This window comes from Sinocyclocheilus rhinocerous, unplaced genomic scaffold (genome assembly GCF_001515625.1).
Source record: "Sinocyclocheilus rhinocerous isolate Xijiao unplaced genomic scaffold, SAMN03320098_v1.1 scaffold127, whole genome shotgun sequence".
Classification (NCBI taxonomy): Eukaryota; Metazoa; Chordata; class Actinopteri; order Cypriniformes; family Cyprinidae; genus Sinocyclocheilus; species Sinocyclocheilus rhinocerous.
Window position 1 is genome coordinate 697,729 of NW_015664685.1, and position 17,500 is coordinate 715,228.

At 36.0% G+C, this 17,500-nt stretch overlaps 1 protein-coding gene across 1 annotated transcript in view; it reads right to left on the minus strand.

Annotated features, from left to right (window-relative positions):
- Window positions 1-17,500, minus strand: part of LOC107730326 (microtubule-associated serine/threonine-protein kinase 4-like) — a 131,594-nt gene that overhangs the window by 60,733 nt on the left and 53,361 nt on the right. The window contains exon 4 of the mRNA XM_016541123.1: window positions 1,332-1,363. Within this exon, the coding sequence (XP_016396609.1) occupies window positions 1,332-1,363 (32 nt within the window). The remainder of the gene's footprint in view (window positions 1-1,331; window positions 1,364-17,500) is intronic.

Below are 17,500 nucleotides of genomic sequence, written 5' to 3' on the forward strand. Positions count from 1 at the left end.
AATAGATTTTGGTTTGACTGTATCTATTTGATAAATTAAGTTAACCAACTAACATTATACATACTCTTTTGGTTTCTGTACCCAATATTTTAAAAATTTACAAATGCAATGAAAATATTGGTATCAGTACTCGGTATCGGCAAGTACCAAAAATAAAAGTATCGGTATCGGGCGAGTACTGGAAAAAGTGGTATCGGTGCATCCCTAATTTCCATCAAAGAAAAGGAGGCTGTGATAGATAAAAGTCCTGTACAATCTTAAAGTCTTAAGTCACTCCTACGTTTTCATTTAAAAGTTTCTTTTTAGAAAGATGCATTTTCAATGTTTCAACCGCTGGACGATGACAAAGTACGCAACAGTATAACCCACTGAACAGATAACAGATCACTGAACAGGTCTATCCCTTCACAGCCATATTATCTTAATGGTGCCTACCCTCTGGAAGCCCGTTTCTGCCACAGAATGACAGAATGAATGAATGAATGAAATGAATTCTGACTGTTTATCTCATAATTCAGACTTTGTTTCTCACAATTCTGAGGAAAAAAGTCAGAATTGCAAGATATAAACTCAGAGTTCTGACTTTTCTTCTCAGAAGTGCAACGTTATTTCGCTTAAAGGTGCTGTATGTAAGTTTTTTACTCTACTAAAGCATAAAAATACCATAATATGTTTGCAGATATTTAAGAAACATGTTAAGTTAACATACTTGTTTATCTGAAAAACAATGCTACAGTCAGTTATTCTCCTTTGAAAATGTGCGTTCCGGGCCGGAATGTCGGTCTCTGTTTTGGTTTGTGAAACCCGCCCACTGCCAGTTTACCCAATTGTATTTCGGGACCCTGGGTTGCCAGTTGGCGGAAAACACAGCTCATTTCATTTCATCCATCGTCAAGTGCGCTCGTTCCTGTTGGTGTCGTCAATCTGGCAACCTGCGTGTGCGTCAAGTCTGTGGAGGAGGGGCCGGGTGAAAAAAACCCTCTCCAATATTTTGAATTTGGACTGCAATACCTAGTTCAACCACTCGGTGTCAATCCTACATACAGCACCTTTAACGTTTTAAATTTGCAATTACGAGTTAATGTCACACAATTCGGACTTCTTTCCCACAGAATTTTGAGTTTATATCTCACAATTCTGAGATATTATAGAATATAGAATTGCAATTAATTGAATTGTTTGATTAAAAAGTCACGATTACTTTTTAAATTTTTATTCTGTTGTGGAAACAGGTTTCCATACTACCCTGAATGGTCTGTAGATAAAAATCTAAAAAAATTTTTTTTACTGGTGATGGTTGTGTTAAAAGCAATTAAAGAAGATTTACTCACAAACTTCCTCGTCTGGGAAGGCTGAGCTCTTTCTGTAAGAAAGCACAAAAAAAAGAGAACAAACAACGTTCATGACTGAGTAAATAAAAAACAACACACATTAATAATAAAAGAAACGATTAATGCTTAAAGGTGATCATTTTAATGTTAAAATCATTACTCTTGTCCATGTTGGATGTGCAACTTGGGCACCCTGACAGCCAATTACCAGCCGTCTTTGCTTAGTCATTCACCATCAGTGCATGCTAACAGGTGACCCAGATTTCAACGGTAACCCCAGTGGTGCCAGAAGTGACCTAGTTTTCCAGCTCTCTAGATCCATTCAGTCCCAAAGACAACATGAATATTTAACCCCTGCACTCACACTGACTGTATGTGACATCTCAAACATTTGTAGGAGTAGTTCTGAATACACTACTTTTCAAATGTGTGGGGTCAGTAGGGTAAAGTTGGGGTTCTTAAAAGAAGTCTCTTATACTGACCAAGGCTGCATTTATTTTATCAAAAACACAGTAACATTTTAAGGCAATTGTCAAGGGAGCTCATTTTTCATTATTAATCAATATTTAAAACAGGGTTTTTTTTCAGGATTTTTCATTAATAGATGATAGAAAAATCAAAAGAACAGTATTTACTTGAAACAGAAATTAATGCATCATTACAGAATAAATGATATACTATTAATTTCTAACAAAAACAAAAAATCAAACAAAAAACAACAACACTTAATGACTTAACTAACTTTTTAAGCAGTAGAGTATATCTAATCACAGGAATGGATTTGGTCTGTGTTACTGTGGAACCATAAATTTGCAGGTCCATAGTAGCAGAAACATTCAAATGAATAATCCATTTTAGATTGCATGTTTTTTTCCCCTCCAAACTTCAAGTGAAGTATAATAAATTAGTACCTAATTTATTTATTAATTGATGGTTAACACAGTTTACTTGTGTAAACTGAAATTAATCCATTGACTACAACATTCCCATTTGAGCATCTGATAGAATATCCAGGTATCATTCCTCAAAGAGCATGTGCAACAGTCACAAGAGACCACAAGAGGGCATTTGAGCTAAAACATTAATGGATACAATTTGAGACCTTTTATATAAGGGAGGAAAAGCTGATGTTATGTTATTCTAGGCTCTAGTATACTCTAATATAATATATGTATTCCCATTACAAAGTGATAAAATCTTTTTGGATATGAAAAGAAAAGAACAGATGGAAAAAGAAAAGAAATGTATTTATGAAATGAAAAAAAAAAAAAAAAACAGGTGGAAAAATAATTTACAGTAGTCACAGTCACAACATTAACACACTAATGTCTTGAATAAACTTAGCAACTAAAGTAATCGGGTAACTTACATACAGTGATTATGATTATATTTTTAATCAGTAATTTGTAATTTATACAGATTTTACTTTTTTTTTTTTTTTTAACCCTCTCGTCTCTGTTCCTACGTCACACTCATTAACAGAAAAAGATTTCATGTGTTCAGAATAAAATGCATATATTCCAGCTGGACTACTGTTTCCAAAAATGGGATGTCACATTTCCAGCAGCAGCTATGGTTCTGAACTTCTGATGTGCGACTGTGACTTCTAGCTCCGCTGTATGGTGCTGCAGCACCCTGAGATACCATAGCCTCACGCTACTCAAAAATAATGAATGAAAAGGAGCGCTGGAGCTGCAGCAGAGCACAGCAGGGAACAGCAGTGAAATGGTGCGACTCTAGCAGGGTTTACCCACAAATTCAACACTGGGCAGGCTCAACATGAATATATGCATTACTATTCACTCTCAAAGCTACTAGGAGAGATGTGCCTGTGGAAAGTTGGGAATGATTGAATTATATTTCCATCATGTTTCAACTGAATGCTAAAAATGTCATGGTTAAAGAAGTTCCACCTATGAACATTGTGAGGATGTGGAAAAGATCCATACTGCATAAGATGCATAAAGATTTCATGGAGAAACAGCAATCCAGTTCACAATTTAAAATGTCAAGAAGGTGATATATAATAAAAATAATAGTGTAACAGGACAAAACACACTAGTCGCTCTATGTATGTGGTACAAGAATGCATGTAAGTTTTTGCAAACACTTCACGTTAGATTACGCATAGGGCAATATCGTATATTATAGCATTACGGCTGGGGCATAGGTCAAATATTTACACTATATGTGATATTTGATTGTGACAAGTAGGGCAGGGCAAAGAGCCGTGGGAACGGAGCGAGGCTGGTGGAGTAAATGAAGAGCGACCTGCGCCACTCACCGGTCTCGAGTCCCACGGAGGAGCTCCGGAAGGATAAAAGGAGGAGTAACGACAGCGATGGACGAGAGAGGACCAGGCCTGGACTATTTATGTTGTTGTTTTATGCAGCAGACGTCTGTGAGGGGCTGCCACTTTTACTTGCGTTTTGTGTTTGTTTGTTTGTTTGATTATTAAAGTTTTATGTTTAAATGTTCGCCGGTTTCTGCCTCCTTCTTCCCATAGCTACGAACATATTTACATTGATATTACAAGAATCTTAATATGAATATTAAATTATTCATATTTTATTTTAATGCACTTTTTATTAAAAAATTAGGCTTTCATTTTTTATTTATGTTTGTTTGTTTGCTTTGAAAGAAGTCTCTTATTCCCACAAAGGCTGCATTGATAAAAAATAGAGGAAAAACAACATTATTGTGAAATATTACAATAACTCCTTTCTATTTTAGTAAATTTTAAATAGTAAAATTATACCTGTGATGGCAAAGCTGTTATTTTAAAATCAGAAATGATTCCAGTGTCACATGATCTTTCAGAAAACAGTCTTAATAGGCTGTTTTGGTACTCAAGAAACATTTCTTTTTGTTTTGGTTGTGCTGCTTTAATATTTTTTGTGGAAACTTTTCACTTTTTTCTTTCAATATTTTCAATATTTTTTTTAGATAAACAAAAAAAACAAAAAAGTCAAAAGAATAAAATTGATTTGAAACAGATTTTTTTCAAACAATGTAAAAGTCTTTACCGTCACTTTTGATCACAGTGTGTCACTGCTGAATAAATGTATTAATATTGACCCCAAACTTCTGAACAATAGTGTAGGCCCCATTAAGCTAATTCCATGGCCAGTTCTTGCATGTTTACCAAGAACTGTTAAACATTGAAATCATTTTTTTTCTTACTGTAGCTATGTTGGCCAGCCCTTGTAAATTTTTTTTCCTTTTTTATTTTATTTTATTTATTTTGAAGATGAGACCAAATTTTACTCGTATATGTGCAGCTTTTAGATAAAGATGTAGATCATCCTCCGTCTTTTAACTACGAATAAATTAAATCTGAGATCAGCAATACGTGGTTATCTAAAAAAAGGTTGTGGTGCCTTCAAACATAATGTTTCAGGTATTGACAGATAGCCAACTTCAAACCATCCCTGGGTGTTTGAAGAATGAATCTACCTTCAGTAATTTCAATGACATGATGTAATGTAAAATTGTAAAATTCCAATCTAAAGTTAGGAAAGCAGCCCAGTAACTCAGCTCCTCTTATCTGACACAACCAAAAAACAGTAAAACATCGGTCTACTGTTTTTCCATGTCCTGACCATGACATGAAACTTCCTAATGTTCCAGCTACACCAACGCTTTAATGATACCGTTTTAAAGACCTTGCCATGATAGCATATAAATAATTCCCTTTGAATTTGCTGCATTTCTGCACCATCTCAAGATCAAAAGTGTGGCAGTGTGAAATGCTGACTTGTATCTGTAAGGGCTTCCCCCCTCATTCTTCCCACATTTTTTTTCCTCCTCCAAAAGAGATGGAAAAGTTTAACCAGATCTACCATCTGTTATTTGCCACAGTGACAAATTGCACACAGATTTGTTTCACAGTGTTTACTAAGAGTGTAATGGTTCAGATTGCTCACGGTTCAATTCGGTTCAGGGTTTTAGGGTCACGGTTCGGTTTGGTATTTGCTATGTTCAGAGAAAAAAGGACTATGGTCAAATAAAAATAAAGAAAATAATAACAAACAATCATACTAAATGCAACAGCACAAATAAATACAATACAGCAAATACAAAAATAAAAAACAGTGTTTTTCAGGCATTTCATGTGTTTAACAGGAATTTTCAGGCACAAAAATTTAAGTAAACAAATGTAAAATAACATTTCACTGTATAAATTAAAGACCAATCCTTGTTGAAGTTACAAAAGCTATTCAATCAAGAGCAGTGAGTGATTTCCTTGTCTTTTGTTGTTTGTCCCCCATTTTCAGCATGGAGACACAAATGACATACCCAAAATAAAAAGGTTGCTGCTCATGAGTCTTTCTTACTAGATACATAATCAACATATGTTCACAAAGCTGACACTTCAAAGTTTACTGTTCAGGAATCAGAATTACTCGGACTGTTATGATAATAAAGATATATAAGCTCAAACATGAAAACAAAAATAAAAATATTAAAAACGTTTTTTAAATGTATAAAAAATATGTTGCTGTAGGATATGATTTTAGAAACACAAGCTAAAGCCACAAGTCTACTAATGGTTCATTTGAAATTTCAGAACATAATCTCTAAAACTGTGAATTTTATTAAACATTTTCTAAGACCATGTCATGTGTGTTTTTAGAGAAGGCTAATAAAAGGCTAATAAAATTGATTTATGACCCCTGTAAGCTCTCCTGTAAGCTGTCTCCTCATGTCTGGCTCGGCAAACTGCCCCATTCATGATTCTATTGTTGTCACTCGACGAACCTTTCATAATGTCAAATCGCACATCGTTAAAACAACAATTACGATATTATCGCGCGCACACACACATCTTCAAACGCTTATTCTTTGCTTGAACGTTTCAATTGACAAGGCTTAAAAATGTGCAAATGAGTTTAGTTTAGTTTAAACACAGATAGTGTGTGCTGTTCATGTCTCACCTGCACTCGCGCACTTTCAACACCCGGGTGACGAAGGCGTAAATGACTGGTATACTAGCGTGCATACGGTATTCCGTGTTGTTTGTCCACGTTTTTTGATCATTGCTGTTGTAATGTGGGAATAGGTATACGCGTTGTTATTTTCAACAAACCATATTCTACACGCATTGTCAGATTTGAGATGAGCCGTAGGGGTCAATCTCAAGTGGGCCAAGTCTGTGGGGGGGCGTGGGCGGACCACGGTACGTACAGAGAGCACTGCAATGCATATTGTGGGTGGTGTATCGTGGTTTTTCGGTTTGGTTTGAATATCGCTACATCCCTAGTGTTTACCAAATGAATAACAAACCAACATAATCTGCAAGCATTAAAGAGATAGTTCAGCGAAAAAGGGGGAGAAAAAAAAATCTTTATTTTAATTTGATTTACTCTACCTATTACAAATCTGTATGACTTTCTTCCATGGAACAGAAAATAAGATATTTAGCAGAATGCTTTATCATCAGTCTGTTTCTAAAAACCTATTGTATGGCTTCAGAAGATGTTGAATATGCCAGGAGTCATATGGACCACTTAAATTTTTTTTTTGGAGCATGATTGTATAAACCACGTCAGTGAGAGAACATTTTGGGTGACCTATAATTAACAATACTACATTACAAAAAAAAAAACAGCAGCCTTACCTCTAATGTGCTGTTTTCATCCAAAAAAATGCAGTACGTACATAGCCTAAGAATGAGACACAATGCTTTACCAAATTTTATATAGGGTTTAAAAAAAAAAGACAGGAAATTCTCCAAGCTGACCAAGCTAAAGAAAACCATGGAGGTAGGGGAGCGCATACATTGTTCTTCCAGTAAAAAAGGAAGAACTCTGCATTCAGCTGGAGTTTGTGCTGGTCAGACAGAAGGTCACTGGTCAGGGTACAAGGGCTGGGAAGCGCTATGGAGGTCAATCCAGCTAATAATGTGGCCATACCACTCAGAGATCCCTCAGGGCCACAGACCAGTGTTTTCATCATCTGAAAAGGTCAGCTGATATGACAGGCTGAAGGAACGTGCCTAGCTTCCCTTCACACCATCATATCTGTTACCCTGCAGTATTTTGTCCTTTTGTCTGAGCATTTTGATTCTTCTACTCTGGGAAGTTCTGTAATTATATGGCATTTCTAGAAGACTATAGAGAATGCAGTAAAACAGAGGGCGAGAGTGACACTATGCCAAAACCGGGTTTCTTTTCATTAATGTTTTAGTGGCCTGTGTTTAGAGAGACTATCATCTTAGCACAGCCACACACACACACACACAACTCTGCCTTCCACTCCTTATATGATCTTCTAACACACTGTAACAGTTTGTTCTTCTGTTCAGTTATTCATATAAATGCTATAAAGGCACTGTTAAGTGCTGCATCTACTCAACCTAAATCCAATAAATGAAAAACATTCAAAGTTTGTCTTTCCCTTTTCTTGTTAAAAATTACACTTTGGGTTGTATTCATTTATTAGAATTTTTTATTCATTTTAATTATGCTTCTTTTCAAATTACCTTTCTGTTTCATGCATGATAATTATAAAAGAACCAGAACAACCCAAACATTGTTTTGCCAGAATAAAATAGTAAAAATATGTAATCTGCAAATATAAACTACATTAATCTGCACAGATATTGGCTTAATCATAGGAGACTAATTTAAGTTAAGACTAAATTCAAGGAAAATGTGATGTTTAAATTTCATCTTTGTCAAACACCAAGCAGAGAAAATGTACATTTGTTTGATGTGGGTCATTTAACCTTGACAAGATTTCTTTTCTTCTTTTTTCTGATTTGGAGCTCATTTGAAGTTTCCTTTTTCTTGTTTCAATCTCTCCACAAAGTCCAGCTTCAATTGCCTTCTGCAATCCATGCAAGGATTTATGATTTTTTTGGATATTTCGTGGGTACAGAGAAATATCCTGTATTTTCCAACAGTCTAAGAAGTGCATGTGAAGAAGTGTGTATTTACCGGCCAAGAGTCGGGCTCCCACTGCTAGATTAACACTGTGTCAACCGTGCAGATAGGCAGCATATGGCACGCAGCGCATACAAATTTAACTTAGATGTGCTGATAACTTCCAGAAGAGCTGAACACACACTGTGCTGGACTCGTGGGCTTTTGATGTTGCCATGAATATAGAAAGAACTCAAATCAGAACTCCACAACATATCAGAACAAACATGCTGTTGTTGCAGTATTAGTATTTCAGTTGAATCCACTATCAAGAGTGTTTTTATTAAATGTTTTTATTAACAAATAATAATGAACCAACATTATATATAATATTATATTATATTTATCTCAATTGGAATTTAAACAATAATGACTTTTCCCCAAAGTCAAATAGATGCTATACTTCCATTTGTCTACATTTTAAATAATTTTTTTTTTTTTAAAAGTCATCTTTAACTTTGAAAGCCCTTGTTTGTTCTCCAGAGCTCATAGTGATTGCACAATACACAGTATAGTGTCCAGTGCATAAAAAAATAAAATAAAAAGCCAGAGAGTTAATGTGTGAATCATGCACATTAATATTGTGGAAAATGAGAATAGACTGATGTGTCCATATGGCCACAAACATCTTTCATTAGACATTATCAATCATGCTTATTGAATTCTGATACATCATCATATATCATGCACAGCAAAGCACTCTTGTCTTTGTCAGCCATTGTGAATGTGACTAAGATTGCTCACTATACGCATAAATCAAATATTACGGCAAGTCATTCACAAAACAAACCTTATATTACATTATATTACAAACATTATATTGCAAACGTATTAAGTGTGTATTAAGCATTCAGGAGATTAAGTTATTTTCCATAAATATACTTTAAATGCCTAGGCCTTAAACACAGATTACCATTTAAAAAACAATCCATATTCCTCAAGATTGCCAAATAATTACTTCCGTGCAAAAAGAAAAGTAATTACATGTGCACATCTAATTATTATTATTTTTTTATTAGACCAAGCCTAAATGTGAAGTGAAGCTCAATGCAACTAAACAAATGCAGGGAGAGGTGACCCCAAGAGACTTCTGAACACACACTGCAACTGTAATTACAAAGCTAATACAGCACCACTACTGTCTATTCATTCTAATTACCTGCCAGTATCTACTGCCCATTTCAATATGTTCTGCTGACAACAATATCCTCAATGGAACCAGCCGATCTTACAGGATACAGCCCAGAAGACCCATATTTATTTGCTAAACAATATGTTTTAGTCTTTTTGAATTGCATTACTGAATCTAATGTCATAATAGGCAGAACATTTGGGCGCTAAGTGAGAAAATACTGTCACTGCTTTGGAAAGAAAAATATATTTTTATACAGCATGTTGTTTAAACTGAGACTGCAACATTTCAATTTAACATTTTTCCTGTATAATTCACACTAACAAAATTATATAGCAAAATAAACTACTGATGAAAGGTCAGTTTTATTTACACAGAGACTGAAAAAAAAACATTTTGAATGAATAAATTAGAATGCTGACATAATAAAAAAGAAAATAAGAAATACAAATGGATGAATAAATAAACAAAGGAGGTAAAATAAATAAAAAGGAGTGATTGCAAAAAATACAAGAATGAATAAATGACTGCAAAAAATACAAGAATGAATAAATGACTGCAAAAAATACAAGAATGAATGAATACTAGAATGAATAAAAAATACACAAATGAGCGAACGAATGAATGCAACAATACAAGAATGAATGCAAAAAAATACATGAATGAATGAATACAAAAAATACAAAAATACAAAAATGAGCAAACAAATGAATGCAAAAAAGAATGAGAAAACGAATGCAAAAAAGAATGAGAAAACAAATGCAAAAAAGAATGAGAAAACGAATACCAAAAAGAATGAGAAAACGAATGCAAAAAATACAAGAATGAGAGAACGAATGAATGCAAAAAATATAAGAATGAGAGAACGAATGAATGCAAAAAATACAAGAATGGGAACTAATGAATGCAAAAAAGAATGAGAACGAATGCAAAAATTACAAGAATGAGAGAACGAATGCAAAAAAATACAAGAATGAGAGAACGAATGAAAAAATACAAGAATGAGAGAACGAATGCAAAAAAATACAAGAATGAGAGAACGAATGAATGCAAAAAATACAAGAATGAATGAATGAATGAATGAATGCCTTGCTCTGTTGCTCTGCTGTCAGACAAATACAGAATATTCACTCTTAGTGTAAACGAGCCTTTTAGATTTAAACTCCAACATAATTATATTCAACTCTCCCAAACACAATTAGAAGTGACACTGTGTGTTTAGTGGGTCTCAGAACAATTGCCCTGCATGCTGCAGCTACCTTGATGTAATTGACATAAAGCAGCTAATTGACTCAACCATCTCACCGACATCAACCTGTCTAAATTTAGCCATGTAACACACTCACTTCCTCTGCTGTAGTGACAATTACAACAGTAACTAAATTCAGGAAGTTTCCTATCATAAAAGACACCATATAAAAATGGCCCAGTCCCCCCAGTCTCTGATTTACTGTATGAGATCATAGTGCACTGTTTCACACTTTGTATTGCCTCAGACTGACATGTATTTGACTGACAAATGAAAACACTGTATCCCACATGAAATCATACAGCAGAACTCTGAATCTTGTCCTCAGGGCAAACAATCTTTTTGTTTTATCGCCAGCTGTGGTGATGTCCACAGCACACAGAGTTTAGAAACAAGTGTCCTTTCCCTTGCCTAAACAAAGAAAAGACTATAAGAGTCTCTTTAATGTCACCATTTCAAGAGATTAACCGCCAATGGATGGATGACTAATTAGTCCTGATAAACTCACACTGCCGTTACTCCAAATATAGGGATAGATCTCACAAAAAGGAAATTCCATCATCATTTATTCACCCTCATGTTGTCCCAAAACTTTATTTCATCTGTGGAACACAAAATATGATTTTTTTTTTTTCTTGGGGTACCAACATTCTTTAAATTATCTTCTTTTGTGTTATACAGAAGAAAGTCATACTGGTTTGGAATACATTAGTGACAATATAGCGTACAACAATGAACACAAAAAATCAGAAGCAGAAACTTTTCAAAATCATGAATATCTTTTCACAGATATTGCCAATAATACACAAATTACACACCAATATGGAAAAGTCTAACTGATTATTAAATTCATTCATTAAAACATTCACTGCTCTGAAACTATATTACACAGAATCCAGCCTAAATACAACATTTAAAAAAATGTATAAAATATATTAAAATGCATTAAATATGCTGTCAGACACCTCAATATAAAGTGTTCTGTCAGAAACTTCATTGTTTTATTACGATTACCGAGAACTCAACAGTCTAACAAAGACAACTTCTTTTTTAAAAAGATACATTTCTTGTTTTTTAACAGTTTTGTAAAGTTGCTGATCTTGTTTAAAAGGAAATTAACAAGGTCTAATCTATTTGCAGAGAAACCAAAATCATTGCCAATATTTGCACTTTGCAGTCTTTTCAGTAACAAAACTCACACATTTTGTCTTCCAGTGCAGCATTTGGATGTTTCAGCATGCAAAAACACAGACTCTATTCTGTAATTCATCCCACACCCAAGTGTTCACGCAAAAGCTACAAAACTCTCAACGAAGCGGCAAACACCCGCGTCGCTCTATATTCCCTACCTGTAGCCCGCGTCTCCTCAGAATGCTGGACTCATCCATGCCGGAGGGGCAGAGCGCATACTCTCTCGCTGTGTGTGTGCGCGTCTCACTGCTACTTAGCCATACTGCACCACGCTGCTGCCTCCTCTAGTGCTCCTACGATCCTACAGGCACACTCCATCTGATTCGAGCAGCTGCTAAAGACTTACATCAGAACTTATCTGATTGGAGGGGGCCGGTCAGCTGACACGCCGCAGTTTCGCTCTCTTTGAACTTCAGGACAATGTGGGAGCATGTACGTGTTTGAAGAGAAGAGAGGATGTGAGCATGTGAAAGAGAGAGAGCTTGTGAATGCATGTTTGATGGAAGAGCAAGAGAGATAGGGAATGCAGGAGGGACGAGAGAGGAGTAGAGAGGTAGGGGGGGTGAAGACTAGCAGCTGAAATTCAGTGTAAAATCCCATGAGGGCCGTCGATTCATCCCCCGCCCCCACCAACCCCCGAAACGGGCACATTCTGTGGCGCCCGGAGTGACTGCTTGCAGGGAAAGAAGAGACAGGAAATCCTGTTGTGCATTGTTTTGCCAGCACTAAACAATGCAGCTGGCATCCTGTGTGTGCGCCCACATTTGGTCAATGGAGTTAGCAAGCTGATGTTGAACGTTATTGAGTTCCTATTTGTCTTTCAACTGGAGCTGCAGATAAGGAGTCTGAAGTGAAGGTCAGAAGCCTCTGCGGTCATGGCCAGGGTGAATTGGCCAGAAATAAGATGAGAGGACCACACAATAAGAGCATGGGGGTAACGGCTACTTTGCAAGCACTTCCTTCATTATTGTGATGAGTCATAGCTGACAGGAAGAGTTGTCCTTGCCTTCCAACATAAACAAGCTTGAACAACAAAACCTTCTCAAAAAGTAGCATCTTTCAGATTTTCCATTTTAAAGTAGCGTTGCTAGTCATAAATATGCAGCCGATGTCTCTGGTCGTTCTGTTGCCGTTCACATCGTTTTTTTTCAGTGTCTTGCGCAATGAGCTCTAGGCTTTTGGCAAATTGGCAAATACATTAATAGGTTTTTGAACACAAGAATGCATCCTGTGCGCCTATGCATCTGACACTAACAATATAAAGCTGGTTGAAAATTGGCGAACTTGTCCTTTAAGACAATTTGTTAAAAGCAATCTTCCCCAACCAGTAGCTTTTGAAAATATGCAGTTTTGAACATCCTCCTATTCTCAGCAGCTGCATGCTAAAATGGACAGTTCTATTTGACTGCTGTTACACAGCTTCAAGGAGTCAAGACAGGTAGCAGTTTGTGTTAACAATGAGCATTTTTAAAGATCGAATAATCACTGGATAAGTTTACAAGGCACTCGAGGAGATACTCAGAGTTTGTTTGCGGCACTCAGAAGCAAGTATACCACATATCAATGAGCAGAATTGTATTCCACTATGGTTACAACTATGGCAATTTTATAGATATAGCAAAAAAAAAAACAATGCCCAAAAAAAAAAGCTGCCAAGTGGACTAGAACTAACGCTAACAGTCAAAAGTCCAGCAATACATAGCTAGACTATTATTTGGCAAGGCCAAAGTCCATCCCATAGATCATTTTATATAGCAATGGCAACAAACCAGATACCATGTTCCATCAACTTGATCACCGTAAGCTGGTATGACCTGGTTTTTCCCAGTAAGATGCCCTCCAAAAACTAATTATCCCCAGAACCAGCTACATATCAGGAGTCAATATAGTGTGATTTCATGGGCAGCTGTAGTGGTATTTTTAAGGCATCCATTCACCAATCTTTTTACTCCTGGAGTGTTATACAGCAGTGCGGTCTTATTAACATGTAGAGATGAAACTTTAAGCGACGGCCATCGTGCCAATCCCAATCGTCAATTTCACAGTCTACTGTGTTTTTTTTTCTTGCTTGCCCTCGCTCTCACACGTTCTCTCACCTTCCCACACAAACACACTCTCTTGCTCCAACACTCACATACCCTCAGTCTTTCTCACTCATTCATTTCAATTCACCATGACTGCCATGTGAATATTAAGTGGGTTCCCCCCAGTTCTCCTTGTTTCTCCAGCGAAGCTTGAACAATACCAGTTACGGAGCAGCAAAAAAAGAGATAGACAGATACCTGCAGAATATGTATGAAAATTATGTTAGAAGGTCAAACGTGTAAAAATGTATAAACTCTTCTTCGTCAGCTCATCCACCACAGTTTGCCTGCAGGAGAACAGTGTTCATTTGGTGAAAGAATGATAAGAAGCGTAATCTGGCGTTGCCATTTTTAAATTCTTTCAAACTGAGGCAAAGAGCTTGGATTAAAATGTCTCTTCTCTGTAGAGGAACAATTGTGGAAGATTATCCTGGGAGAATTAGTCCCCATTCAGCAAGTACAGTGAATGGTAGGAGAAGGAAACGATTACAACATTCCCTTTTAAAGTTAGAGTAAAAAAGACAACTAGTTACTGTTAAGCACTTGTCATTTCTCATTCGGTTTTTGGGAATGCTCCCTGTGGCGGGGTATGACTGCAAACACTGTATTTCCTCAAGTGAATTCAAGGAAACAGTTTTCAACAACAAAGCTTTTCAACCCATGCAGGAATTGGAAACATAATTGGCTGGAAACCACTTCACTGACAAAAAGCGAAAAGTCATACCATCACCCTTATTTCCTGTAGAACCACAGGAAACACATTCAATAAAGAATACAGTTGAGTCAACCACTGCATGCAGTTCGCTTGATGTAATTTACCCAAGTACAACAACATCCTTGTTGGTTTTGGAACATCATTGGATCCTACAGAATTCCTTTGGCCAGTCTTTAGGAAGAACAACGAAATTGTAATTTCAAATTATGTGATCAAATGTGCTAATTATTGGTGTCAAACATTTGCACATTTAAAAAAAAAAAAAGAAACTCAACAGTTCTTGCTTGATACACGAGAACCAATGAGGTTTGTTTTCCCACATCTATTAAGCATGGTTGAGCTTCCATGTTTACAATATCTGATGTTCTCTATGTATGCACATTGATTAATTTTTAAATGTAAAACGCCTAAGCCTAAATTAAATCTGTTCAAATAAATCAATAGCTATACATTATGTGGATTCATTTCACAATCATTTTATTAACATTTTGAAGCACCAAAGTTTTAGGTGAATGGATTTGCAATGTTCTGACATAAATCTATTAGGTTTCATAAAAAATATATTTATCTGTGCTCCAAAGATGAATGAAACTCTTAATGGGTTTGGAATGAGTTGAGGGTGAGTAAATAATGGAATTGTCATTTTTGGGTGAACTATCACCTCAAGGCAAATTTGACAGCCCTAAGAAATACATTTTCCAATACATTAAACATTACAATTAATTATTATTATTATTATTTTTGTACTCTCAAATCCCTCATAGATACCATAACCATGACCAATCTCTGGGGAACATCCATCCTTCTCTACTGAAAGCCAATCATAATTAGCCATGTATTCAGACTAAATTAATGCCTCAGTCGAGCTACTACCTTTGAAATGACTGAGAATGCTAACAGAGAGCACCTCTCAAGATCTGAATTTCATTAAAAACTCTAAAGATTTGAAATAAGGTCTTGTGAGGATACAGCAGGTTAGGTTTAGATTAGGGTTGTGGATAGGCTTATAACTGTTTGGTAGGAAATTCCAGGACCAACAAAGGATGCTTTGAACATAAATTACATTGTGTACCCTGTCTGATACTGATGAGGATGAACATGAGGATAAGGAACGAGGGAGATGGGCAGTGCAGGGTCATGCTGAGGTCATTACAGGTGAAGAAGGGGGCTTTGGCCAATGGTCATGACAGGATGTGAGAGACCTCTTTGTTCTCAGTGGGTGGGAGACTTGAGAGGCTTCCATATGGAAGTCTAAAGAAAATGGAGAGATAGAGAAAGAGACGTAAAGTGGAAAGGGGCTTCAGAGGTGAGGGCAGAGGGGCCTGTGGTGAAGGTTGATTGAGTGACCTGTGAGGTCGGGCTCCGTTCTAGCCCATCTGAGTCTGTCAGGGGCATAAGGATATGAGCCAGGGGCCTGCAGAGACCAAACGCATACACACACACACACATACACACACACTCACACACACACACAATGCTGCTTCACAGACCTGAAACCATTCCAGTCACAGTCCGTCCCACCAGACCTGATAACAGCACGCTTTTACTGACACATCAAACACCAAGGACAAGCCTGATGGCCACCACAGAGCACCTGCAGTACGAGTATCACATCAGAGCACATAATGATGCCATGCAATAGATTCACTTTCTTAAATATCATATTACATGATTGTATCAAATCAACATGTCACAATTAAGATTCTTGATCTGGCAATATAAAACTTAAGCAGCACTGCCACTAAGGTTTTATTTGTCTGTTTTCTAAACCTATCCCATTAGATTAGATTCAAGCTGGAGAACATTAAGACTTCTAATAGCGTATTTAAATTTCAGTAGCAAAAATAGCATTCAAGGTGGAACTGTAAGTTTTATTCATTGTTATGAAACATTTCAAAAGGTCTACTTCAAATCAGTTTAAAACTATTTAGTAGCACTTTTAGTAAAAGTGATGTAGGCATAAATTTCTGTTTATTGCTACACTACCGGTTAAAAGTTAGGAATAATTTCAAATTTTTTATGTTTTTGAAAGAAGTCTCTTATGCTTACTAAGACTGCATTTTATTTGTAAGTGTAATATTGTAAAATATTACAATTTCAAAGAACAGTTTTCTATTTTAATAGTCCTGTGTTGCCAATAAATAAATGCAGTTGAATATAAGAGACTGATAAGAGACTAATCATTCCAAATCTTTAACTGTATGTAATGGTATATTGGTATATATAAATTAAAATGATTAAATCATCTTCATTGTGTTCATTTTGGGAAAATCAGTGTGGAAATCATTTATATTGTTAATTTTGAACATAAAAAATATATAACTGTCACTCTTCTGGCAATATTACATAGAGAGAGAGAGTTAAATACTATGTACTTTGTATACTTTGTTTTTGTTTTGTTTTTTTGGGCAATACCTGAATCCCTAGATAAAATAGTGTGTAAATTTGCACTTAGCTATATCATTTTTATTGCTTGTGTTCCAATTATATCTCACCATCTTGTAACACTTTGAAGGTTGGGAAATATGACAAACAATGTCATATTTCACCTGATGTTTAATGCAGTTATATATTTCGAAAGAAAACCATTTCAAAATGGAACGGGCCAGTGAGTCAAGTTCAACATCCCAACTGCTCCCACTTCATCAGAAAGACAGTTCCCATTTAACTGCTGTCTCCCTGTGTACACACTGACATGCAGCAAGTCTGTAATTCAATTCCGGTTTACTAAACGAGGCTTTCACCTCTCATAACCCTCCTGAGATGATCGTGAAAGTCAAGGGAAACGGACATATGTACCACTGCAAAATGTGACAAGAAAGGACAGAAATACTTAGAAGGTTCATTTAGGTCCTACTTAAAACATTGAATA